Source organism: Panthera onca, chromosome E2, assembly GCF_046562875.1.
Source record: "Panthera onca isolate mPanOnc1 chromosome E2, mPanOnc1 haplotype 2, whole genome shotgun sequence".
NCBI classification, from domain to species: domain Eukaryota; kingdom Metazoa; phylum Chordata; class Mammalia; order Carnivora; family Felidae; genus Panthera; species Panthera onca.
Genome location: NC_138353.1, coordinates 7,233,258 through 7,260,760, shown reverse-complemented (window position 1 = coordinate 7,260,760; position 27,503 = coordinate 7,233,258). Strand labels below are relative to the sequence as shown.

Genomic DNA, 27,503 nt, shown 5'->3' with positions numbered 1-27,503 from the left:
CTTATTTCACTTAGCATCACACTCTCCAGTTCCATCCACGTTGCTACAAAGGGCCAGATTTCATTCTTTCTTATTGCCAAGTAATATTCCATTGTATATATAAACCACATCTTCTTTATCCATTCGTCAGTTGATGGACATTTAGGCTCTTTCCATAATTTGGCTATTGTTGAGAGTCCTGCTATAAACATTGGGGTACAAGTGCCCTTATGCATCAGCACTCCTGTATCCCTTGGGTAAATTCCTAGCAGTGCTATTGCTGGGTCATAGGGTAGATCTATTTTTAACATTTTCAGGAACCTCCACACTGTTTTCCAGAGCGGCTGCACCAGTTTGCATTCCCACCGACAGTGCAAGAGGGTTCCCGTTTCTCCACATCCTCGCCACCATCTATAGTCTCCTGATTTGTTCATTTTAGCCACTCTGACCGGCATGAGGTGGTATCTCAGTGTGGTTTTGATTTGTATTTCCCTGATGAGGAGCGACGTTGAGCATCTTTTCGTGTGCCTGTTGGCCATCCGGATGTCTTCTTTAGAGAAGTATCTATTCATGTCTTCTGCCCATTTCTTCACTGGATTATTTGTTTTTCGGGTGTGGAGTTTGGTGAGTTCTTTATAAGTTTTGGGTACTAGCCCTTTGTCCGATATGTCATTTGCAAATGTCTTTTCCCATTCCATCGGTTGCCTTTTAGTTTTGTTGATTGTTTCCTTTGCTGTGCAGAAGCTTTTTATCTTCATAAGGTCCCAGTAATTCATTTTTGCTTTTAATTCCCTTGCCTTTGGAGATGTGTCAAGTAAGAAATTGCTGTGGCTGAGGTCAGAGAGGTTTTTTCCTGCTTTCTCCTCTAGGGTTTTGATGGTTTCCTGTCTCACATTCAGGTCCTTTATCCATTTTAAGTTTATTTCTTTGTGAATGGTGCAAGAAAGTGGTCTAGTTTCAACCTTCTGCATGTTGCTGTCCAGTTCTCCCAGCACCATTTGTTAAAGAGACTGTCTTTTTTCCATTGGATGTTCTTTCCTGCTTTGTCAAAGATTATTTGGCCCTACTTTTGTGGGTCTGGTTCTGGGGTTTCTATTCTATTCCATTGGTCTATGTGTCTGTTTTTGTGCCAATACCATGCTGTCTTGATTACAGCTTTGTAGTAGAGGCTAAAGTCTGGGATTGTGATGCCTCCTGCTTTGGTCTTCTTCAAAATTACTTTGGCTATTCGGGGTCTTTTGTGGTTCCATACAAATGTTAGGATTGCTTGTTCTAGCTTTGAGAAGAATGCTGGTGCAGTTTTATTGGGATTGCATTGAATCTGTAGATAGCTTTGGCTAGTATTGACATTTTGACAATATTTATGCTTCCAACCCATGAGCACGGAATGCTTTTCCATTTTTTTGTATCTTCTTCAGTTTCCTTCATAAGTTTTCTATAGTTTTCAGCATACAGATCTTTTACATCTTAGGTTAATTCCTAGGTATTTTATGATTCTTGGTGCAATTGTGGATGGGATCAGTTTCTTTGTCTTTCTGTTGCTTCATTATTAGTGTATAAGAATGTAACTGATTTCTGTACATTGATTTTGTATCCTGCGACTGTGCTGAATTCATGTATCAGTTCTAGCAGACTTCTGGTGGAGTCTGTTGGGTTTTCCATGTATAATATCGTGTCATCTGCAAAAAGTGAAAGCTTAACTTCATCTTTCCCAATTTTGATGCCTTTGATTTCCTTTTGTTGTCTGATTGCTGATGCCAGAACTTCCAACACTATGTTAAACAACAGCGGTGAGAGTGGACATCCCTGTCGTGTTCCTGATCTCAGGAAGAAAGCTCTGAGTTTTTCTCCATTGAGGATGGTATTAGCTGAGGGCTTTTCATAAATGACTTTTATGATGTTTAAGTATGTTCCTTTTATCCCGACTTTCTCAAGGGTTTTTATTAAGAAAGGATGCTGAATTTTGTCAAATGCTTTTTCTGCATCGATTGATGGGATCATATGGTTCTTTTCTTTTGTTAATGTAATGTATCACATTGATTTGTGAATGTTGAACCAGCCTTGTAGCCCAGGAATGAATCCCACTTGATCATGGTGAATAATTCTTTTTATATGCTGTTGAACTCAATTTGCTAGTATCTTGTTGAGAATTTTTGCATCCATATTCATCAGGGATATTGGCCTGTAGTTCTCTTTTTTTGCTGGGTCTCTGGTTTGGGAATCAAAGTAATGCTGGTTTCATGGATTGAGTCTGTAAGTTTTCCTTCCCTTTCTATTTTTTGGAACAGCTTGAGAAGGATAGGTATTATCTCTGCTTTAAATGTAGGTATTATCTCTGCTTTAAATGTCTGGTAGAATTCCCCAGGGAAACCATCTGGTTGGTTATTGGGAGACAACCATCTCTTATTTGTGGGAGATTTTTGTTAACTGATTCAATTTCTTCGCTGGTTATGGGTCTGTTCAAGTTTTCTATTTCTTCCTGTTTGAGTTTTGGAAGTGTGTGGGTGTTTAGGAATTTGTCCTTTTCTTCCAGGTTGTCCAGTTTGTTGCCATATAATTTTTCATAATATTCCCTGATAATTGCTTGTATCTCTGAGGGATTGGTTGTAATAATTCCATTTTCATTCATGATTTTATCTATTTGGGTCATCTCCCTTTTCTTTTTGAGAAGCCTGGTTAGAGGTTTATCAATTTTGTTTATTTTTTCAAAAAGCCAACTCTTGGTTTCATTGATCTGCTCTACAGTTTTTTTAAATTCTATATTGTTTATTTTTGCTCCTATCTTTATTATTTCTCTTCTGCTGGGTTTGGGGTGTCTTTGATGTTCTGCTTCTATTTCCCTTAGGTGTGCTGTTAGATTTTGTATTTAGGATTTTTCTTGTTGCTTGAGATAGGCCTGGATTGCAATGTATTTTCCTCTCAGGACTGCCTTCACTGCATCCCAAAGCATTTGGATTGTTGTATTTTCATTTTTGTTTGTTTCCATATATTTTTTTAATTTCTTCTCTAATTGCCTGGTTGACCCACTCATTCTTTAGTAGGGTGTTCTTTAACCTCCATGCTTTTGGAGGTTTTCTAGACATTTTCCTGAAGTTGATTTCAAGTTTCATAACATTGTGGTCTGAAAGTATGCATGGTATGACCTCAATTCTTTTACACTTATGAAGGGCTGTTTTGTGACCCAGTGTGTGATCTTGGAGAATGTCCCATATGCAACTCGAGAAGAAACTGTATTCTGTTGCTTTGGGATACAGAGTTCTAAATGTATCTGTCAAGTCCATCTGGTCCAATGTGTCGTTCAGGGCCCTTGTTTCTTTATTGATCCTGTGTCTAGATGATCTATCCATTGTTGTAAGTGGGGTATTAAAGTCCCCTGCAATTACTACACTCTTATCAATAAACTTGCATATGTTTGTGATTAATTGTTTTATATATTTGAAGGCTCCCGTATTCAGTGCATAGAACTTTAATTGTTAGCTCTTCCTGATGGATAGACCCTGTAATTATTATATAATGCCCTTCTTCATCTCTTGTTACAGCCTTTCATTTAAAGTCTAGTTTGTCTGATATAAGTATGGCTACTCCAACTTTCTTTTGACTTCCAGTAGCATGATAGATAGTTCTCCATCCCCTCACTTTCAATCTGAAGGTGTCCTCAGGTCTAAAATGAGTCTCTTGTAAACAGCAATTAGATGGGTCTTATTTTTTTTACCCATTCTGACACCCTGTGTCTTTTGGTTGGAGCATTTAGTCCATTTACAATCCAGTGTTATTATTGAAAGATAGGGGTTTAGAGTCATTGTGATGTCTGTAGGTTTCATGCTTGTAGTGATGTCTCTGGTCCTTTGTGGTCCTTGCAACATTTCACTCACAGAGTCCCCCTTAGGATCTCTTGTAGGGCTGGTTTAGTGGTGATGAATTCCTTCAGTTTTTGTTTGGGAAAACCTTTATTTTTCCTTGTATTCTGAATGACAGACTTGCTGGGTAAAGGATTCTCGACTGCAGATTTTTCCTGTTCATCACATTGAAGATTTCCTGCCATTCCTTTCTGGCCTGCCAAGTTTCAGTAGATAGGTCTGCCACTAGTCTTATGGGTCTCCCTTTATAAGTTAGAGCGTGTTTATCCCTAGCTGCTTTCAGAATTTTCTCTTTATCCTTGTATTTTTCCAGTTTCACTATATGTCGTGCAGAAGATCGATTGAAATCACGTCTGAAGGGAGTTCTCTGTGCCTCTTGGGTTTCAATGCCTTTTTCCTTCCCCAGATCAGGGAAGTTCTCAGCTATGATTTGTTCAAGTACACCTTCAGCCCCTTCTCTCTCTTCTTCTTCTGGAATTCCTATGATATGGATATTGTTCCATTTGATTGCATCACTTAGTTCTCTAATTCTCCCCTCATACTCCTGGATTTTTTTAATCTTTTTCTCAGCTTCCTCTTTTTCCATAATTTTGTCTTCTAATTCACCTATTCTCTCCTCTGCCTCTTCAATCCGTGCTATGGCCGCCTCCATTTTATTTTTCACCTCATTTATAGCATTGTTTAGCTCCTTGTGACTATTTCTTAGTCCCTTGATCTCTGTAGCAATAGATTCTCTGCTGTCCTCTATGCTTTTTTCAAGCCCAGTGATTAATTTTATGACTATTATTCTAAATTCTTGTTCCGTCGTATTGCTTAAATCGTTTTTGATCAATTCGTTAGCTGTCGCTACTTCCTGGAGTTTCTTTTGAGGAGAATTCTTCTGTTTCGTCATTTTGGGTAGTCCCTGTGGTGGCTCCAAACTGCAGGGCACATCCCCTGTGGTCCGGAGTAACTTGTGTTGGTGGGCGGGGCTGCAGTGAGACCCGATGTCTGCCCCCAGCCCACCGCTGGGGCCACAGTCAGACTGGTGTGTACCTTATCTTCCCCTCTCCCAGGGGCAGGACTCACTGTGGAGTGGTGTGGCCCCTGTCTGGGCTACTTGCGCACTGCCAGGCTTGTGGTGCTGCTTCGATGGGATCTGGCGTATTAGCCGGGGTGGATCCGCAAGGTGCACAGGGGTGGGAGAGGCAGGCTCAGCGCGCTTTGACTTCGGTGGTCCGCTTTGGGAGGGAGGCAGACCTGTCGGAGGGATGGATCCCCAGAAGCACAGCGTTGGGTGTTCGCGTGGTGCAAGCAAGTTCGGTGAGGGGAACAGGTTCCCTCTGGGATTTTGGCTGAGGGATGGGAGAGGGATGGCGCTTGCCAGCGCCTTTTTTCCCCACCATGCTGGGCTCTGTCCTCCGGGGCTCAACAACTCTCCCTCCCGGTGTCCTCTTGCCCTCCCCGCTCTCCGAGAGCAGACCTGTTGACTTTTAACATTCCAGATGTTAAGTCCCGCTGGCTGTCAGAACACACTCGGTCCGGCCCCTCCACTTTTGCAAGCCAGACTCGGGGGCTCTGCCTTGCAGGGCGGACTGCCCCTCCACCGCCCCAGCTCCCTCCTGCCAGTCCGTGTAGGGCGCACCACCTCTCCACCCTTCCTACCCTCTTCCGTGGGCCTCTCCTCTACACTTGGCTCCGGAGAGTCCGTTCTGCTCGTCTTCTGGCGGTTTTGTGGGTTATTTAGGCAGGTGTGGGTGGAATCTACGCGATCGGCAGGACGAGGTGAGCCCAGCGTCCTCCTACGCCACCATCTTCCTGTTACTGTGTTCTTGATACTAGCCATCCTGACAGGTGTCAGGCATATTTTTTGGGTGTGAATTAACTTTTTTCTTGCCGTTTGATTTATATTTTATATTTTTGTTTGTTTCGGCCTGTGGTTTTCAAATATATTTTATAATACTCATCACGCATATACGTACGTTTCTGAGACATTTGGCACTTTTTCCTTTGCAGGTGTTTTTGGTTTTATTTGTACATAGAAAAGATTGTTTTGCTAGGCTTGTAAATAATAACAGCTGTCTTTGCAAGCACCACTGTGTGGCAGATGATGGAAATTGTGTGACACAGTATAAGCTTCCTCTCCTGGAAGGTCTGTTCTGTTCCACTTACCTCTCCTCCCAAAGACCAGCTGTTACATAGGCTTACACAGTGTTCCAGCTTAAAACAAACAAACAGCTGTCAGCATTGTCTCTTCTCCTTAGAGGCGATGAACTTTTACCCTATTAACTAAATATTTTGGTATTTACTTCCTGATCTTTTAATGACACTCTTACACAGCTGTGTGATACTGAGATTCAGGAGAAACGAGGATATTTGGTCTTCATCCATGGTTCCTGGCTCACAGCCCCCCAGATCCTTGGAATTTTCCTGAGCCCTAAGCAGCAGGGGCATCTTCTGTCATAATGTTTGGTCTTGTCTTCAGTTCCTGGCAAAAAAAACCAAACCCTTTAGAGCCATAACCGTGGTGTGTGTCAGCCCCTGTCCACCACTGTTGGGTTTATACAAGTAAGGGGAATTTTGGAAATCCCCTAAGGATGGTGGTTGCCAAGGGAACCAGCCCTGTGATTGGAGGGTTGGGGCTTCCAGCCCCACTTCTTCACCTCCAGAGATGGGGGAGGGGCTGCAGGTGGAATCAGTGACCCAAGGCCAGTGATATACTCCAAGTCAATCACAGCTATGTAATAAAGCTTCCAGAAACACCCAAGAGGGTGGGGTTTGGGAGCTGCCAGGTGGGGTGGAGGTGCCCCGAGAGTGGCTCACTGGAGGGGAGCATGGGAGCCCTAGCCCCCTTCCCCCACACCCCCTGCCCAGGGCATGTCTTCACCTGGCTGTTAATTCATATCTTTTACTATCTTTATAGTGAGTGATCCAATGAAGTAAATGGGTTTCCTTAATTCTTCGAGCGGCTCTAGCATGGTTTTTTGTTTTACTTTTTTTTAATGTTTGCTTATTTTTGAGAGAGAGAAACAGCATGAACAGGGGAGGGGTAGAGAGAGAGGGAGACACAGAATCCGAAGCAGCTTGCAGGCTCCAGGCTCCAAGCTGTCAGCACAGAGCCCGACGTGGGGCTCGAACTCACAAACCATGAGCTCATGACCTGAGCCAAAGTCGGACGCTTAACCCACTGAGCCACCCAGGCGCCCCTTCTCTAGCATGTTAATTGAGCCCAAGAAGGGGGTCATGGGAACCTCTAATTCCAGCCCCCCACCCCCTTGCTGATCAGAAGCACGGGTGATAGCCGGGGCTTCCAGGAGAGTGCCCTCACCTGTGGGATCTGACGCCACCTCCAGGTAGATGGCGTCAGAATTAAGTTGAGCTGTAGGCCACCCCACTGTAGGGATCCTGCCTGGTGGTGTGAGGGGATCCCCCTTCCTCCACCCATATGGTGGAACTTGGTCCAGAAAAAAAAAAACAAAACACTACCTCAGAGTCTGCTTGGGTTGCCATTGAGCATCTTTATTTTATTTTTTTGATTAAAAAAAAAGTTTAATGTTTATTTTTGAGAGAGAGTGAGTGGGGGTGGGGCAGACACACACACACACACACACACACTATCCAAAGCCGGCCCTAGGCTCCAGGCTGGGTGCCATCAGCACAGAGCCCAATGTGGGGCTCGAACCCATGAACCTGAGATCATGACCTGAGCTGAAGTTAGAGGCTTAACTACCTGAGCCACCCAGGCACCTGGCATCTTTCGCGTTCTTCCACCCGCAGCACTCACGTGCATGCCTTCATGCCTACTCTTCCTAGAGGTCAGCTTCTGCTCAGAGTAGTATTCCCTGTTTTGTTTTGTTTGGAAGTTTGTTTATTTTTGAGAGAGAGAGACTCCCAGGCAGGCTCTGCACTGGCAGCTCGGAGCCTGACGCGGGGCTCGAACTCATGAACTGTGACGCTCAACTGACTGAGCCACCCAGGCGCCCTCACAGTCCCTGTTGTAAAGGGAAATCGCTTCTCCTGCGTGGCTCCTTTACCCACACAGAACACGGTGCCTCTGCCTCTCCTGGTCACCAAATGCGTGGAGATTCTTCCCCACAGCCACTCATTTCCCTGTGATACCAGCTGGGTGTCCTCCGGTTTGTCAGCAGAAACTCCTGGGATGCCACGATTTGGTCACAGGCGAGGGGAAGCTTTGCTGCCACGATATATGCAGACTGGGGAGACCACAGCCTTCGGCTGTGAACGGAAAGCCCACTCCAGAGGGGAAGGTTTAGGCTTAAATAGGCAAAACCCGCAAGTTTGTCCCCTTGTCGAGGGTGGTCAGACCCCAGACTTCAACCTCAGGAGCAGACGACAAGCAGGACCCAGCCCTCCGTTTCCGGCAGTGGCTCCAGGGTGTGGCGGCTGAGGAGGAGCACGATACCGTGTGTCTTCCCGTGAATTTTGCTGAATTTTGTGCAGGCCCATGGCCACAGGCCATGCTGACTTTTATTCTTCAGGGTCATCTGGCCTGGTGAAAATTTCTGTTTTCTCTCCCTTGCCATGAGGGAACCCATCTTGTCCTTTAGCTGTTGCTGTCTGATTATTGGGGTCTTTTGTTCTCAATGTTAAAAAAAAGTTTTTTTCTTGGGGTGCCTGGGTGGCTCAGTCAGTTGAGTGTCTGACTTCGGCTCAGGTCATGATCTCGCAGTTCATGAGTTCAAGCCCCACGTCGTGCTCCGTACTGACAGCTCAGAGCCTGGAGCCTGCTTCAGATCTGTGTCTCCCTCTCTCTCTGCCCCTTCCCCACTCATGCTCTGTCTCTGTCTCTCAAAAATGAATAAACGTTAAAAAAATTTCTTTTTTTCTTTAAGTGTATTTATTTTGAGAGAGAGCAAGCATGAGCAAGAGGGAGGGCGGAGAGAGAGAGGCAGAGAGAATCCTAAGCAGGCTCTGTGCTGTGAGCACAGAGCCTGGCGCGGGGCTCAAACTCATGAATTGGGAGATCGTGACCTGAGTAGAAATCAAGAGTCGGACGCTTAATCAACTGAGCCACCCAGGTGCCCCTTTTGTTATCATACTGAACTCCATTCTGGCACTGTCTAACCATAGATAGGGTCAGATCCCACAGGGTAAGGGCTCAGCCTACAAGACAGCCCCTCTTCCCCAACTTCAGATGCCAACCAAAACACCAGGGGCCTTCGGAGGTTCCCAGGATCCCCGCCTTGGGTTTAGTTAATTTTCAGGAGTAGCCCCCAGAATCCAGGAAACCATTATTACGATACCCATTTGCTGCAAAGGATATTAAGTAATAAGAATCAACAGCCAGATGAAGAGATCCATCAGGTGAGATTCCAAAGGAGCTTCTGTCCCCAGTCAGAGGCCCCGCAGGGTGCCCTGGGGACTGGATCTGGTTCTGCAGTCAGGAAGCTGTCCAGACCCCGCCCTTGTGGGTGTTTATGGAGGCTTCATGACACAGGCAGGGTGCACAAAATCATCGGCCGTTGGCCATTGTCCACCTCCAGCCCCTCCCCCCTCCCTGGAGGTTGGGGGTCAGTTCTAACCCTCTAGTCACTGCTCTGGTTCCCCTGGCAACCAGCCCCCCATTCCTAAAACTCAACTCATCAACATAATAAGAGGACACCTTTATCACTCTTCCTCACTTAAGAAATTTCAAGGGTTTGGGGCACATGGGTGGCTCAGTCACTTGAGTAGCAAACTTTTGCTCAGGTCATGATCTCACAGCTCATGGGTTCGACCCCGCATCGGGCTTTGTGCTGACAGCTCAGACCCTGGAGCCTCCTTCGGATTCTGTGTTTCCCTGTCTCCTTGCCCTGCCCCTGCTTGCACTCTCTTTCTTTCTATCAAAAATAAAATCAACATTAAAAAAAGTTAAAAAGTTTTCAAGGTTTTTTGTTTTTGTTTTTTTTTTTAATTTACATCCAAATTAGTTAGCATATAGTGCAACAATGATTTCAGGAGTAGATTCCTTACTGCCTCTTACCCATTTAGCCTCCCACAACCCCTCCAGTAACCCTCAGTTTGTTCTCCATATTTATGAGTCTCTTCTGTTTTGTCCCCCTCCCTGTTTTTATATTTTTGCTTGCCTTCCCTTCATCTGTTCTGTCTTAAATTCCCCATATGAGTGAAGTCATATTTGTCTTGCTCTAATTTCGCTTAGCATAATACCCTCCAGTTCAATCCATGTAGTTGCAAATGGCAAGATTTCATTCTTTTTGATTGCCGGGTAATACTCCATTGTATATATATACCACATTTTCTTTATCCATTCATCTGTCGATGGCCATTTGGGCTCTTTCCATACTTTGGCTATTGTTGATAGAGCTGCTATAAACATGGGGTGCATGTGTCCCTTCGAAACAGCATACCTGTATCCCGTGGATAAATGCCTAGTAGTGCAATTGCTGGGTCGTAGGGTAGTTCTATTTTTAATTTTTTGAGGAACCTCCATACTGTTTTCCTGAGTGGCTGCACTAGTTTGCATTCTCACCAGCAGTGCAAAAGAGGTCCTCTTTCTCCCCGTCCTTGCCAACATCTGTTGTTGCCTGAGTTGTTAATGTTAGCCATTCTGACAGGTGTGAGGTGGTATCTTTTTTTTTTTTTTTTTTACAATTTTTTTAAATATATGAAATTTATTGTCAAGTTGGTTTTCATACAACACCCAGTGCTCATCCCAAAAGATGCCCTCCTCAATACCCATCACCCCCCCTCCCCTCCCTCCCACCCCCATCAGACCTCAGTTTGTCCTCATTTTTTAAGTCTCTTATGCTTTGGCTCTCTTCCACTCTAACCTCTCTTTTGTTTTTTTTCTTCCCCTCCCCCATGGGTTCCTGTTAAGTTTCTCAGGATCCACATAAGAGTGAAAACATATGGTATCTGTCTTTCTCTGTATGGCTTATTTCACTTAGCATCACACTCTCCAGTTCCATCCACGTTGCTACAAAAGGCCATATTTCATTCTTTCTCATTGCCACATAGTACTCCATTGTGTATATAAACCACAATTTCTTTATCCATTCATCAATTGATGGACATTTAGGCTCTTTCCACAATTTGGCTATTGTTGAGAGTGCTGCTATAAACATTGGGGCACAGGTGCCCCTATGCATCAGTACTCCTGTATCCCTTGGGTAAATTCCTAGCAGTGCTACTGCTAGGTCATAGCGTAGGCCTATTTCTAATTTTTTGAGGAACCTCCACACTGTTTTCCAGAGCGGCTGCACCAGTTTGCATTCCCACCAACAGTGCAAGAGGGTTCCCGTTTCTTCACATCCTCTCCAGCATCTGTAGTCTCCTGATTTGTTCATTTTGGCCACTCTGACTGGTGTGAGGTGATATCCGAGTGTGGTTTTGATTTGTATTTCCCTGATGAGGAGCGACGTTGAGCATCTTTTCATGTGCCTGTTGGCCATCCGGATGTCTTCTTTAGAGAGGTGTCTATTCACGTCTTCTGCCCATTTCTTCACTGGATTATTTGTTTTTCGGGTGTGGAGTTTGGTGAGCTCTTTATAGATTTTGGATACTAGCCCTTTGTCCGAAATGTCATTTGCAAATATCTTTTCCCATTCCGTTGGTTGCCTTTTAGTTTTGTTAATTGTTTCCTTTGCTGTGCAGAAGCTTTTTATCTTCATGAGGTCCCAGTAGTTCATTTTTGCTTTTAATTCCCTGGCCTTTCGGGATGTGTCGAGTAAGAAATTGCTACTGCTGAGGTCAGAGAGGTCTCTTCCTGTTTTCTCCTCTAGGGTTTTGATGGTTTCCTGTCTCACATTCAGGTCCTTTATCCATTTTGAGTTTATTTTTGTGAATGGTGTGAGAAAGTGGTCTAGTTTCAACCTTCTGCACGTTGCTGTCCAGTTCTCCCAGCACCATTTGTTAAAGAGACTGTCTTTTTTCCATTGGATGTTCTTTCCTGCTTTGTCAAAGATTATTTGGCCCTACTTTTGTGGGTCTAGTTCTGGGGTTTCTTTTTTTTTTTTTTTTTTAATTTTTTCCCAACGTTTTTTATTTATTTTTGGGACAGAGAGAGACAGAGCATGAACGGGGGAGGGGCAGAGAGAGAGGGAGACACAGAATCGGAAACAGGCTCCAGGCTCCGAGCCATCAGCCCAGAGCCTGACGCGGGGCTCGAACTCACGGACCGCGAGATCGTGACCTGGCTGAAGTCGGACGCTTAACCGACTGCGCCACCCAGGCGCCCCTGGGGTTTCTATTCTATTCCATTGGTCTATGTGTCTGTTTTTGTGCCAATACCATGCTGTCTTGATGATTACAGCTTTGTAGTAGAGGCTAAAGTCTGGGATTGTGATGCCTCCTGCTTTGGTCTTCTTCAAAATTACTTTGGCTATTTGGGGCCTTTTGTGGTTCCATATGAATTTTAGGATTGCTTGTTCTAGCTTCGAGAAGAATGCTGGTGCAATTTTGATTGGGAGTGCATTGAATGTGTAGATAGCTTTGGGTAGTACTGACATTTTGACAATATTTATTCTTCCAACCCATGAGCATGGAATGTTTTTCCATTTCTTTATATCTTCAGTTTCCTTCATAAGCTTTCTATAGTTTTCAGCATACAGATCTTGTACATCTTTGGTTAGATTTATTCCTAGGTATTTTATGCTTCTTGGTGCAATTGTGAATGGGATCAGTTTCTTTGTCTTTCTGTTGCTTCATTGTTAGTGTATAAGAATGCAACTGATTTCTGCACATTGATTTTGTATCCTGCAACTTTGCTGAATTCATGTATCAGTTTTAGCAGACTTAGGGTGGAGTCTGTTGGATTTTCCATGTATACTATCATGTCATCTGCAAAAAGTGAAAGCTTAACTTCATCTTTCCCAATTTTGATGCCTTTGATTTCCTTTTGTTGTCTGACTGCTGATGCTAGAACTTCCAACACTATGTTAAACAACAGCGGTGAGAGTGGACATCCCTGTCGTGTTCCTGATCTCAGGGAAAAAGCTCTCAGTTTTTCCCCATTGAGGATGATGTTAGCTGAGGGCTTTTCATAAATGGCTTTTATGATATTTAAGTATGTTCCTTCTATCCCGACTTTCTCGAGGGTTTTTATTAAGAAAGGATGCTGCATTTTGTCAAATGCTTTTTCTGCATTGATTGACAGGATCATATGGTTCTTTTCTTTTATTAATGTGATGTATCATGTTGATTGATTTGTGAATGTTGAACCAGCCCTGCAGTCCAGGAATGAATTCCGCTTGACCATGGTGAATAATTCTTTTTATATGCTGTTGAATTCGATTTACTAGTATCTTATTGAGAGTTTTTGCATCCATATTCATCAGGGATATTGGCCTGTAGTTCTCTTTTTTTACTGGGTCTGTCTGGTTTAGGAATCAAAGTAATACTGGCTTCATAGAATGAGTCTGGAAGTTTTCCTTCCCTTTCTATTTTTTGGAATAGCTTGAGAAGGATAGGTATTATCTCTGCTTTAAACGTCTGGTAGAAATCCCCTGGGAAGCCATCTGGTCCTGGACTCTTATTTGTTGGGAGATTTTTGATAACTGATTCAATTTCTTCGCTGGTTATGGGTCTGTTCAAGCTTTCTGTTTCCTCCTGATTGAGTTTTGAAAGTGTGTGGGTGCTTAGGAATTTGTCCATTTCTTCCAGGTTGTCCAGTTTGTTGCCATATAATTTTTCATAATATTCCCTGATAATTGCTTGTATCTCTGAGGGATTGGTTGTAATAATTCCATTTTCATTCATGATTTTATCTATTTGGGCCATCTCCCTTTTCTTTTTGAGAAGCCTAGCTAGAGGTTTATCTATCAATTTTGTTTATTTTTTCAAAAAACCAACTCTTGGTTTCATTGATCTGCTCTACAGTTTTTTTTAGATTCTTTATTGTTTATTTCTGCTCTGATCTTTATTATTTCTCTTCTTCTGCTGGGTTTATGGTGTCTTTGCTGTTCTGCTTCTATTTTTTTTAGGTATTCTGTTAGATTTTGTATTTGGGATTTTTCTTGTTGCTTGAGATAGGCCTGGATTGCAATGTATTTTCCTCTCAGGACTGCCTTCGCTGCATCCCAAAGCGTTTGGATTGTTGTATTTTCATTTTCGTTTGTTTCCATATATTTTTTAAATTTCTTCTCTAATTGCCTGGTTGACCCATTCATTCTTTAGTAGGGTGTTCTTTAACCTCCATATTTTTGGAGGTTTTCCAGACTTTTTCCTGTGGTTGATTTCAAGCTTCCTAGCATTGTGGTCTGAAAGTATGCATGGTACGATCTCAATTCTTGTATACTTCTGAAGGGCTGTTTTGTGACCCAGTATGTGATCTATCTTGGAGAATGTTCCATGTGCACTTGAGAAGAAAGTATATTCTGTTGCTTTGGGATGCAGAGTTCTAAATATATCTGTCAAGTCCATCTGATCCAATGTATCATTCAGGGCCCTTGTTTCTTTATTGACCGTGTGTCTAGATGATCCATTTCTGTAAGTGGAGTGTTAAAGTCCCCTGCAATTACCACATTCTTATCAATAAGGTTGCTTATGTTTGTGAGTAATTGTTACATATTTGGGGCTCCCGTATTCGGTGCATAGACATTTATAATTGTTAGCTCTTCCTGATGGATAGACCCTGTAATTATTATATAATGCCCTTCTTCATCTCTTGTTACAGCCTTTAATTTAAAGTCTAGTTTGTCTGATATAAGTATGGCTACGCCAACTTTCTTTTGACTTCCAGTTGCATGATAGATAGTTCTCCATACCCTCACTTTCAATCTGAAGGTGTCCTCAGGTCTAAAATGAGTCTCTTGGGGCGCCTGGGTGGCGCAGTCGGTTAAGTGTCCGACTTCAGCCAGGTCACGATCTCGTGGTCCGTGAGTTCGAGCCCCGCGTCAGGCTCTGGGCTGATGGCTCGGAGCCTGGAGCCTGTTTCCGATTCTGTGTCTCCCTCTCTCTCTGCCCCTCCCCCGTTCATGCTCTGTCTCTCTCTGTCCCAAAAATAAATAAAAAATGTTGGAAAAAAAAAAATTAAAAAAAAAAAAAAAAAATAAAATGAGTCTCTTGTAGACAGCAAATAGATGGGTCTTGTTTTTTTATCCATTCTGACACCCTGTGTCTTTTGGTTGGAGCATTTAGTCCATTTACAATTCAGTGTTATTATTGAAAGATAGGGGTTTAGAGTCATTGTGATGTCTGTAGGTTTCATGCTTGTAGCAGTGTCTCTGGTACTTTGTCTCATAGGATCCCCCCTTAGGATCTCTTGTAAGGCTGGTTTAGTGGTGATGAATTCCTTCAGTTTTTGTTTGTTTGGGAAGACCTTTATCTCTCCTATTCTAAATGACAGGTTTGCTGGATAAAGGATTCTTGGGTGCATATTTTTTTCTGTTCATCACATTGAAGATTTCCTGCCATTCCTTTCTGGCCTGCCAAGTTTCAGTAGAGAGATCTGTCACGAGTCTTATCGGTCTCCCTGTATATGTTAGAGCACGTTTATCCCTAGCTGCTTTCAGAATTTTCTTTATCCTTGTATTTTGCCAATTTCACTATGATATGTCGTGCAGAAGATCAATTCAAGTTACGTCTGAACGGAATTCTCTGTCCCTCTTGGATTTCAATGCCTTTTTCCTTCCCCAGATCAGGGAAGTTCTCAGCTATTATTTCTTCAAGTACACCTTCAGCACCTTTCCCTCTCTCTTCCTCCTCTGGAATGCCAATTATGCATAGATTATTTCTCTTTAGTGCATCACTTAGTTCTCTAATTTTCCACTCATACTCCTGGATTTTTTTATCTCTCTTTTTCTCAGCTTCCTCTTTTTCCATAATTTTATCTTCTAGTTCACCTATTCTCTCCTCTGCCTCTTCAATCCGAGCTGTGGTTGTCTCCATTTTATTTTGCAGCTATTTATAGCATTTTTAAAAGCTCCTCCTGGCTGTTCCTTATTCCCTTGATCTCTGTAGCAATAGATTCTCTGCTGTCCTCTATACTGTTTTCAAGCCCAGCGATTAATTTTATGACTATTATTCTAAATTCACTTTCTGTTATATTGTTTAAATCCTTTTTGATCAGTTCATTAGCTGTCGTTATTTCCTGGAGATTCTTTTGAGGGGAATTCATCCGTTTCATTTTGGATAGTCCCTGGAGTGGTGCGGGACTGCAGGGCACTTCCCCTGTGCTGTCTTGAATAACTTGCGTTGGTGGGCGGGGCCGCAGTCTGACCTGTTGTCTGCCCCCAGCCCACCGCTGGGGCCACAGTCAGACTGGTGTGTGCCTTCTCTTCCCCTCTCCTAGGGGCAGGATTCACTGTGGGGTGGCGTGGCCCATCTGGGCCACTTGCATACTGCCAGGCTTGTGGTGCTGGGTATCTGGCTTATTAGCTGGGGTGGATCGGCAAGGTGCACGGGGGCAGGAGGGGCAGGCTCAGCTCACTTTTCCTTTGGTGATCCGCTTCAGGAGGGGCCCTGCAGCACTGGGAGGGAATCAGACCCGCCACCGGAGGGATGGATCCGCAGAAGCACAGCGTTGGATGTTTGCGCGGTGCAAGCAAGTTCCCTGGCAGGAACTGGTTCCCTTTGGGATTTTGGCTGGGGGATGGGCGAGGGAGATGGCACTGGCGAGCTCCTTTGTTCCCTGGCAAACTGAGCTCTGTCGTCCAGGGCTCAACAACTCTCCCTCCCGTTGTCCTTCTCCAAGCAGAGCTGTTAGCGTATAACCTTCCAGATGTTAAGTCCCGCTTGCTGTCCGAACACACTCCATCCAGCCCCTCTGTTTTTGCAAGCCAGACTCAGGGTCTCTGCTTGGCCGGCGGGCTGCCCCTCTGCCCCGGCTCCCTCCCCCCAGTCCGTGTAGTGTACACCGCCTCTCCGCCCTTCCTACCCTCTTCCGTGGGCCTCTCATCTACACTTGGCTCCGGAGAATCCGTTCTGCTAGTCTTCTGGTGGTTTTCTGGGTTATTTAGGCAGGTGTGGGTGGAATCTAAGTGTTCAGCAGGACGCGGTGAGCCCAGCGTCCTCCTATGCCATCATCTTCTTCCTCAAGCCTTTATCGTGATGTGGTATCTCGTGGTTTTGATCTGTATTTCCCTGATGATGAGTGATGTGGAGCATTTTTTCATGTGTTGGTTGGCCATCTGGATGTCGTCTTTGGAGAAGTGTCTATTCATGTCTTTTGCCCATTTCTTCACTGGATTATGTTTTGGGTGTTGAGTTTGATAAGTTCTTTATAGATTTTGGATACTAACCCTTTATCTGATATGTTGTTTGCAAATCTCTTCTCCCATTCTGTCGGTTGCCTTTTAGTTTTGTTGATTGTTTCCTTTGCTGTGCAGAAGCGTTTTGTTTTGACGAGGTCCCAGTAGTTCATTTTTGCTTTCGTTTCCCTTGCCTCCGGAGACGTGTTGAGTAAGAGGTTGCTGTGGCCAAGATCAAAGAGGTTTTTGCCCGCTTTCTCCTTGAGGATTTTGATGGCTTCCTGTCTTACATTTAAGTCTTTCCTCCATTTTGAGTTTGTTTTTGTGTATGGTGTAAGAAAGTGGTCCAGGTTCGTTCTTCTGCATGTCACTGTCCAGTTTTCCCAGCACCACTTGCTGAGGAGACTGTATTCCATTGGATATTCTTTCCGCCTTTGTCAAAGATGAGTTGGCCATGTGTTTGTGGGTCCATTTCTGGGTTCTCTATTCTGCTGCATTGATCTGAATGTCTTTTTTTTTTCAAGTGTTTTAAGAGCTCTGTGCCAGACAGCTGGAGCTAACCACAATATCACGAGTATGTAGTCAGATTGCAGGGTATTTCTAAAAAGTTTTAATCCCCCAAAATACAACATGCAGTGGGTGGTTAGTGGAGAGCCATGTACATCATGGGGAAAAATCATTAAGAACAGGTCTGCAGGTGACCTCTTTCCAATAAGGAGTAATTTCGCATTGACCTGGGGTTTGATGTTACAGGTATCGGTGTCATTTGAGGATGTGACCATGGACTTCAGCAGGGAGGAGTGGGAGCAGCTGGGCCCTGCCCAGAGATGCCTGTACTGGGACGTGATGCTGGAGATCTGCAGCCACCTCCTCTCCCTGGGTGAGCAGCCCCCCCCCCCCCCCCCCCCCGCCGGAATCTCAGACAGACCTCGTCGAGATTTCCCTCCTTGTTGTGGGACGCAGTAGGGCAAATGAAGTATGTAATCTGTTTGCCTTTGATTTGTCCCCGTCTGGTTGTTCCTTTAGGGCCCTTTCGAATAGTACTTAGTTCCTAAGTAAAAGATGTTGACTTTTCCGAGGAGCCGATGCAAAGCTTCACTGAATGGCCTGTAAAGCCCAAGACCACATCCAAATCCGATATTCTTTCTCATGAACAGGGTACCCCATTCCCAGGCCAGAGATGATTTTCAGGATGGAAAAGGAAGAGGAGCCATGGATAAGGGAGGCTCAGCTCCCACATCAGTGGCGTCCAGGTGAGTGACTGTTTGTTACCTGGCAGACGCGTGGACATCTCTGGGGGGGGGGCTTTATTCAACCTGCCATGCTACCCATCCCCTGGTGGGTGGACCGCATGTCCCGTGCTCTCCCGGTTTCTACAACTAACGCTGTGATGGCCGTGGGGGCAGGCGTAAGAATTTCTCAGAGGTGACTACACAGGAGCAGGTTTCCCTGATCCCTGGACACAAGCGTACTTAGTGTGACTAAGTAAACCATAGACTCTTCTGATGGGCTACAGAATCCGTGCTCTGGCGTGAGAAGGCTCAAGGACCCACCCTTGTACGCCTCGCTTGCCAGCGTGGCCTTTATCAGGTTTCTCCTGGCCCATGTGATAGGCCATTGGGCTGTTTCTTGTTTTAACGTTTTTAGCTAATACCGAGTTAGAGTATCTCCTCATATCCATCATGATCGGGCTTTCCGTCTGTACGTTGCTTCTACATCTTGTTCGGTCCTTTTGTGTCCATGGAGTTTTCGTAAGGCCCTTTTTCTTTTTTATTTGCCCCCTGAATTCACTGGTTTGTCTTTTCTATGGTAGATATTCTTCCTTCTTTTCCCCTAGTTGTGGCTCCTCCCCCTCAGAGCCCCAGGCTTACCCTCTGGTCATCCCTTCATGGTAATTCCCTTGAAGGGCCCTTCTCTTCACCACACCAAGCCTCAGGGTTTTTTTTCTGGTGATCTCTAGATCAACCCCTCCAGTTCCTGTGCCTAAACCCTTCTCTTACCTTATTCAGCGGTGTGGTGGACAATTCCTGCGGGATGGCTCACTTTTCTTATTTGCTGGAGATGAGAAATTGGAATCCTTACCAAATCAAACATTTTTCTCAGCCTTTTACATTTTGTCAGATTCTTTTTTTTTTTTTAAGTTTATTAGAGCAGGTCACGTGGGTGGCTCAGGCAGTTAAGCGTCTGACTTCAGCTCAGGTCATGATCTCATGCTCATGAGTTCGAGCCCCACATCGGGCTCTGTGCTGAGAGCTCAGAGCCTGGAGCCTGCTTAGGATTCTGTGTCTCCTCTCTCTCTGCCCTTCCCCTGCTCACACTCTGTCTCTCTCTCTCAAAAATAAATGAAAGCATTAAAAAAAATAATAAAGTCAGACACTCAACTGACTGAGCCAGCCACCCAGGCACTTCACGTATTTCTACATTCAGATGTATCCAGAGAGTTTCATCGCTTGTGCTGTACCCAGTGTTCCTGTTTCCTTCCGTGTCTACTACAGAGATGGATATACATCAGTATAGACAGTATATACTGTCTGTAGGATGATCCTGTCTGCGTGGTCTGATTGATCTCTACTTTCCCTACTTAATCTTCGTTACGTCAGTATCGAGCATGAGGAAACCATTCAGGATATAGAAATTACTGAATTTCTGAAGATGGGCAAAAAATAATACTTTTTTCTATTTTGGAAGGAAACAAAATACCTGCTGAGGTAAATTCAAAGACACCAAGATTGGGGCACCTGTGTGGCTCAGTCGGTGAAACGTCTGACTTCGACTCCCTCTCCTTTGCCCCTTCCCTGTTTGTTCTCTCTCTCTCTCCTGTGTCTCAAAAACAAAGACACCGAGATCATCATTAGACAGAGTGGGTAACAACATGAGATGTTAAAACCATCAGCCTTTTGGCATTAATGTTGTCTGTTTAATGGAGGCCAACTCAAAAAATACATATCAGGATGAAGGGTGTAGGGAGTGACTGCTTATGAAGGTCCAAGGCGATGGCATCAGCCCAGAGGAGTGGCATTGGGGTAACGTGAAGGACACGGTACTTGTAACTGCTCTGCATGGCAGCTGTGAGCTCTAAAGCTAAATTGGGGTAGAAGAGGTGAGAGTATGCTTGGATTTGGGAATAAATTAGACTTTTTTTGGAAACAGCTTTGTGGGGGGTTTTTTGTTTTGTTTTAATATTTGAGGGAGAAAGAGAGAGAGAGAATCCAACTGGTGGAGGGTTAGAGAGAGAGGGAGACGCAGGATCTGAAGCAGGCTTCAGGTTCCGAGCTGTCAGCACAGAGCCCGACGTGGGGCTCAAACCCACAAACCATGAGATCATGAGATCACGACTTGAGCCGAAGTCGGACGCTTAACCGACTGAGCCACCCAAGTGTTCCTATTTGTTTTTTAAATGTTTATTTTTGAGAGAGAGTGACCAGGAGAGGGGCAGAGTGGGGGGACAGAGGACCCAAAGTGGGCTCTGTGCAGAGAGCCTGATCCAGAGCCCTAACTCACAAACTTTGATTCTGTCACTTGAGCCCAAGTTGGGTGCTTAACCGACTGAGCCACCCAGGCGCCCCGGAACGGCATTATTAACGGTAAGCTGTCTTGGAGAATTATGGACAAGCTTTTCCGCATAGTGCTGATATTTTACATTGAGCATCTTCAGTAGTGATGTACATTTCATTGGGTTCTCCAAGAGTTTTATGATCTGAATGAACCGTTCAAAATGTTCAAATCACTCTCTGGGAACTCAAAGTAGAATGTCTTCAGAAAACGTGAAAGCCAGTGTTTAGGTAAAATTGCTATATAAGAACGCAAAATGGAAGAAAAAACCAAATAGCCTGATATAAAAAGTCAGGGACTCGAGTAGACGTTCCTCCAGAGGTGACATATGAGTGGCCAACAAGTATATGAAAAGATGCTCAGTATTAGGGTGAGGCAAAGCAAAACCACAGTGGTAACCAACTCACCCGCTAGACTGGCTACTGTTAAAAAATCAAAATAGTAAGTGTTGGCAAGGATGTGACCCTCACACTGTTGTTGAGAATGTAAAATGATGCAGCCACTATGGAAGACGGTACGGTGATTCCTCAGAAAACTAAGCCTGGGGGCGCCTGGGTGGCTCAGTGGGTTAAGCGTCCGACTTCGGCTCAGCTCATGATCTCGTGGTTCATGGGTTCGAGCCCTGCGTCAGACTCTGTGCTGACAGCTCAGCACCTGGAGCCTGCTTCAGATCCTGTGTCCCCTTCTCTCTCTGCCCCTCCCCTACTCGCAGTCTGTCTCAAAAATAAATACACATTAAAAAAAAATTAAGCATAGAATGACCATATGATGCAGCCAGCAATTAATTCCACTTCTGTATATATATCCGGGAGAATTGAAAGGATCTTGAAGAGAGATTTGCACACCTGTGTTCACAGTAGCTGAGAAGTGGGTGCAACCCAGTTGTCCATTGATGGGTGAACAGATTAAGAAAATGTGTGTACACACCATGCAATGTGATTCAGCCTTAAAAAGAAAGGTAAATCTGACCTATAATATGATATGGGTGATTCTTGAGGATATTATATGTGACAAACAGAGAAATACTATCTGATTCCAGTCACAATAGGAGGTTAGGAGGTGTCTAGAGAGAGTCCTGTTCACAGAGACAGAAGGCAGGATGGTGGTTTCCAGAGGGGGGAGGGGGAACTGCCATTTCAGTGGCATCGCGTCTGTCGCAAAACAAAAGCTGTGGAGGGGCGCCTGGGTGGCTCAGTCAGTTAAGCATCCGACTTCAGCTCAGGTCTTGATCTCTCGGTCCATAGTTCATAGTTGGAGCCCCGCATCGTGCTCCGTGCTGACAGCTCAGAGCCTGGAGCCTGCTTTGGATTCTGTGACTCCTTCTCTCTCTGCCCCTCTGCCTCTCATGCTGTGTCTCTGTCTCTCTCTCAAAAATAAATAAACATTAAAAAAAAAAAAAATTTAAATAAAAGTTGTGGAGAGATGGGTTACACAACAGTGTGAACATGCCTGACACTGTTGCACTTAGAAAGGCTGAAGGGGTAAATTTTACACTATGCATTTTTTTTAACCACAGTTTTTTTTAACAGTTAACGCTAAAGACAAAAAGCATTCTCATTTTTTAAAAAAGTGAATGATGAGTGAGGTTTGGGGACAGGACAAAGGTCTGAGATACAGTTTCTCCAGGGGACTGACAGAAGAAATAAGATACGATGTTTTCTTCACAGTCGGTATTTAAATCTCAGGGCAGATGAAGGAATAATAAAATGCCGTCACTCTTTTTTTATTTCTTTTTTTAAAAATTTTTTGATGTTTATTTTTGAGAGAGAGAGAGAGAGAGCACGAGTAGGGAAGGGGCAGAGAGAGAGGGAGACACAGAATCTGAAACAGGCTCCAGGTTCTGAGCTGTCAGCACAGAGCCCGACGCGGGGCTCGAACTCACAAACCATGAGATCATGGCCTGAGCCGAAGTCGGACGCTCAACCGACTGAGCCACCCAGGCGCTCCTTCCTTTTCTGTTCAGCATCTCTTGCATCTTGTGTTCTATACTAGCCAACTGGATGAGCGATGACTCCTGTTCTTGGTGGATAAAAAACGGTACATTAGGTTAGCGTAAGGCTGAAAGTTCTACAAAGAGACCAAGGTTCAGTATAGTAATTTCTAGAATACGTTTCTCTCCTGTAAAAAGTTCAAAAGGCAGATGAGCAGGAAGCCTCACTTCTTGTATTCTCTGGGTGTCTAAGGTTTTCCCTCGCTGTTGCACTGTGCTTTATGACACTGTCCATCTGCGTGACTGGTGGAGTCTTTTGGGTTTTCCACGTAGAGTGTCCTGTCATCCGTGAAGAGTGCAAGTTTGACTTCTTTGCCAAGTTGGATGCCTAACATTTCATCTTGTTGTCTGATTGCTGAGGCTCAGACTTCCAACGCTATGTTAAACAGCAGCAGTGAGAGTGGACATCCCTGTCGCGTCCCTGATCTCGGGGGAAAGCTCTCAGTTCTTCTTTTTTTTTTTTTTTTTAATTTTTTTTTTTAACGTTTATTTATTTTTGAGACACAGAGAGACAGAGCATGAACGGGGGAGGGTCAGAGAGAGGGAGACACAGAATCCGAAACAGGCTCCAGGCTCTGAGCTGTCAGCACAGAGCCCGACACGGGGCTCGAACTCACGGACCACGAGATCATGACCTGAGCTGAAGTCGGCCGCTCAACCGACTGAGCCACCCAGGCGCCCCAAGCTCTCAGTTTTTCTGTCGATGTGCGCGACTGAATGTGCACTGCATCCCAAGGCAGGTTCTGTGAGGCAGAAGGGGGGTGCGGGGCCGGAATTGGTGCATCACGTCGTATGCGTATTCCATCAGCCAAAACCATCTGCCAGTCACATCTCATCACAAAGGACGTTGAGAACTGTTACGTAGCTTGGCAGGCACGTACCTGGTCACGGTTAACTTCTACGAAAGACGGCGACACAGATTTCGGGGGACAGCTTGCTTGTCCAGTCTTCCAGTGTTCCTTTCCTGGGTTGTAAGTTCATTTCTAGGTTCAAGCGAACAGATTTCAGCTTCCTGGAGAGTTGCCTTTGGGCAGCGGTACCCTCTTGCTGCTTGGCCATGTCAGGGCTGGTGCCGTCTCCGTTTTCCAGACGACATGCAGGGCGGGTGGACTCACCAAATCCACCTTGCTTCTGACAAGCGGGGGGAGACGGGATGAGTCACGACTTAGATCCGAAAGCTAATGAGCTGGCCGCCGAGCCCCTCCGGCCTGCCCCGGCCGTTGCCCCGTGCTGCCCATGTCTGTGTTTCCTGGAGTCGTCCATAGGTGTGCGTATCTGTGGGTCTCTGGACCGTCTGCCTGCGGAAGTGGAGCCAGGCTGCCCTTGTTCGAATCTGACTCCCGCCAGAGCTCAGCGAGGTGACTGTGGTCAGTTCCTTATGCTGCACCTCCTCCTCCGTGAGACAGGGGTAGTAAGTGCTGTTACGCATGGAGGGGTGTGAGGGTCGAAGGAGTTTCTGTGGCACGATGTCGCACGGTCTGGCACGCGGTCGTGCCGTCCGCAGACAGGCTGACACGCAGTAAAGTCTGTGGCTGTTTCCTCGTCATCACCAGCCTCGCCCCCGTCATTATCCTGCGACTTGCAATTTCTGTGTTCGGTCTCCATCCGCTCTCTGACGTGTCCTTCCTCTGTTAACTTGTGCCTACCTCTTCATCTTTTTCTCCTTCTAGAAGGGGAGTTTGGACTCAAAACATCCCGACAGAAAATTTTTGAAAAAGCTTCGTTTCGCGATGGTAAGGAACTTGCGGCCCCGGGAGGCGGGTCACGGTGCTTCATCTTGGGAGATGTGAACCCCACAACAAGGGGTCCGCAGAAGCAAGGGAAACCTTCGCGGCACGGGGCTCTCCTCAGCAGGGAAACCCTGGATACAGAGAGAGACCGCGGGTGTAAAGACCCAGGAAAAATCGCTCCTGTGAGGCCCCATCTTGTTTCTAAACGTCACTCATTTGCGAAAAGTTTGAAGCCCAACCTAGAAGGAAATCCTCAAAAGCAATGCGATGGCACAGAACACCTCGATGGGACTGTCGGCTCTGGCCAGCTACTCCCCCATAGCCCTTCCGGTCCTGGCTGCAAGAATGTTCGTCCAGGAGAGAACCTGTGTGAAGGGAATCCACATACGAAAGTCGGCAGCCGTAAGCCGCCACACGCAGAACATCGAGTTCATACCTGGGAGAAACCCGATAAATGTGCCGAATGTGGCAGGGGCTTCGGCCAGAAGCCACCCCTCGAGCAACAGAGATTCCACAGCGTGGAAAACCTCCAGGAGAGCGGGAAATGCACGACGAGCCTTGCTCCGCGGCCAGACCTCGGCGCGTATCTGCCCGCTCACGCAGGACACGTTCCGTACATATGTAAGGAGTGCGGGAAAGTCTTCGCTCAGAGGTCGGAACTGACGACACACCAGAAAAGCCACGCTAGACAGAAGCCCCACAAATGCCAGGAATGCGGAAAAGCCTTTTTCCAGGCCTTATCTCTCTTCAGACACCGGAGAACCCACACTCGAGGGAAGCTCTACGAGTGCGGCGAGTGTGGGAAAGGCTTCTCCCAGAAGTCCACCCTGGCCATCCATCAGAAGATCCACGCCGGCGAGCGGCAGTATGCGTGCGGTGAGTGTGGGAAGGCCTTCACCCAGAAGTCCGCGCTCAGCCTGCACCGGAGGATCCACTCGGGGGAGAAGGCCTACGCGTGCCTCGCGTGCGGCCAGGCCTTCGTGCAGAAGGCCCACCTGACCGTGCATCAGAGAAGCCACACCGGAGAGAAGCCCTACAAGTGCAGCGACTGCGGGAGAGCCTTCGTTTGCAAGTCGCAGCTCGACATACATCGCCGCATCCACACCGGGGAGAAGCCGTACGAGTGCCGTGACTGCACAAAAGCCTTCACGCAGAAGTCACACCTCAACATGCACCGGAAGATCCACACGGGAGAGAGACAGCACATGTGCCGTGACTGCGGCAAGGCCTTCACCCAGAAGTCCATCCTCAACATGCACCGGCGCACCCACACCGGAGAGAAGCCCTACAAGTGCAGCGACTGCGGCAGAGCCTTCACCTCCAAGTCACAGTTCAGAGAGCACCAGCGGGTCCACACAGGCGAGAAACCCTATGTGTGCGCCGAGTGTGGGAAGGCTTTCAACGGCAGGTCCAATTTCCACAAACATCAGATGACTCACACGAGAGGGAAGACCTTTGCCTGCCACACGTGCGGGACTGCCTTTGGCCAGAAATCAGAACTGATGGCACATCGGCGAACTCACGTCGGACAGAGGCCTCACGAATGCGGGGACTGTGGGAAATCCTTCAGTAAGAAACCACAGCTCCAAGTGCGCCGGCGAATTCACACGGGAGAGACGCCCCATGCGTGTTCTCAGTGTGGGAAGGCCTTCAACAACAGATCCAATTTTAATAAACACCAGACAACTCATACCAGAGACAGACCTTATGAGAGCAGTTACCGCATGAAAGGCATTACCCAGACATCCGTTCCTAGTATGCATCGGCAATAACATAAAGTGAAACAAAGTCTAAATTTCTCGAAGGAAAAAAAAATCTCCCGAGAGTCTGATTCGATTGTATGTTACAGAATCCACGATTCAGAAGAACCCCCGGAATGCACTACATTGTTGCAAAGGTACACCTTGTTTTATATGAAGGAATCACTTAGACAAGAACATTTAAGAATGAGGGGAAGTGTCCATATTCGTACTAACCTCGTTAAGGATTATAAAACTCTTTTGGGAAGAAACCCGGACTAACCTTGAGAAAAGTGTCTCTGTAGAAAGTAGTACAAGAGGGGCGCCTGGGTGGCTCAGTCGGTCAAGCATCCGACTTCGGCTCAGGTCATGATCTCACGGTCCGTGAGTTCGAGCCCCGCGTCGGGCTCTGTGCTGACAGCTCAGAGCCTGGAGCCTGTTTCGGATTCTGTGTCTCCCTCTCTCTCTCTGACCCTCCCCCGTTCATGCTCTCTGTCTCAAAAATAAATGTTAAAAAAAAAAAAAAGTAGTACAAGATAAAATTTTGCCAGATTTTTGGATAAATGCATAAATGTGATTTTGTGATGTATACTGGTCTTCACGGGGCACCTCTTCTCTTACACGACTAGCCCAGCTCTCCCCTCCCCACTTCTTTCCACCCCCACCACTTCTGGCGAGCATCTCCGTAAATAACCAGCGTCAACCTTTCGGTGTGGACTTTTTCCCATTTTTATACAGCCTCCTGGTCACTTCCCCCGAGTCAGCAAACTGGCCATCGGCCAAAGCGGGTTACCCACCCGGGTTTTTTGAATAAAAATTTTACCGGACACGGCCACGTTCATCTGTTTGTGTATGGCGGGCGTGAGTAACCCGTGGTGGAGCCCACGTGGCCCGCAAAGCCGAGAATAGTTACCCTCCGGCCCTTACAGGAGATTGCCAGCACCTGGTGTCCGCACACACTCATCCCTGTGCTCATAATCCTACACCTGTGTTGGAGCTCTGTCCTTGGTTCTGTCAGTATCGGATCCCGTCACAGGCGTGTGTGCCTCGTTCTTCTCGAGCTGCGACACGTCCGTTCGGTGGCTGCACCATATGCTGTAGGGTGAACACGCTCTAACATATTCAACCAGCCTCACGGGTTTTACTCTCTTCCCCACTTTTTTTTTTTTTTGCTACAAGAAAGAATAGCATAGTGTTGTCGGACACAGGCCCAGGAGCCAGGCACCTGTATCTGATCCTACGTCAGTTGGGCAAGTGTTTAATTCCTGGGTTTCAGAAGGACGATGCCAACCGTCCTTCTGTGAGAAGTAAACGGGTAGGTCCGTGTTAAGCACTTGGAACCAACAGATGCGTGGAAGTGAAAGGCGGGGGATTAAGGCTGGTGGGGAGAAGTGAGTAAAATCAGCTGTCCTTTAGTAAGAAACCAGGTGGGAGCTCTGGTCCCGGGGTTCTGTTCCAGCCTCCAGCAAACCCTCGGCTTGGCACTGGGGCTCCTAGGGCTGTGAAGTTGATGTCCGTGGGGAGGCTGG

At 46.1% G+C, this 27,503-nt stretch overlaps 1 protein-coding gene and 1 non-coding gene across 2 annotated transcripts in view; both read left to right on the top strand.

The window, feature by feature from the left end:
- The window catches only part of ZNF175 (zinc finger protein 175), a 34,839-nt gene extending 8,167 nt beyond the window's left edge, over nt 1-26,672 (top strand). The window contains exons 3-5 of the mRNA XM_078439390.2: nt 17,717-17,843; nt 18,121-18,216; nt 24,176-26,672. Of these exons, the coding sequence (XP_078295516.2) occupies nt 17,717-17,843; nt 18,121-18,216; nt 24,176-26,007 (2,055 nt within the window). The 3' untranslated portion in view covers nt 26,008-26,672. The remainder of the gene's footprint in view (nt 1-17,716; nt 17,844-18,120; nt 18,217-24,175) is intronic.
- Nucleotides 5,904-6,028, top strand: LOC132677290 (small nucleolar RNA SNORA28). The gene has a single exon (XR_009609259.1). It is a non-coding gene; the product is annotated as a small nucleolar RNA SNORA28 (small nucleolar RNA).
- Nucleotides 26,673-27,503: the final 831 nt, after the last annotated feature.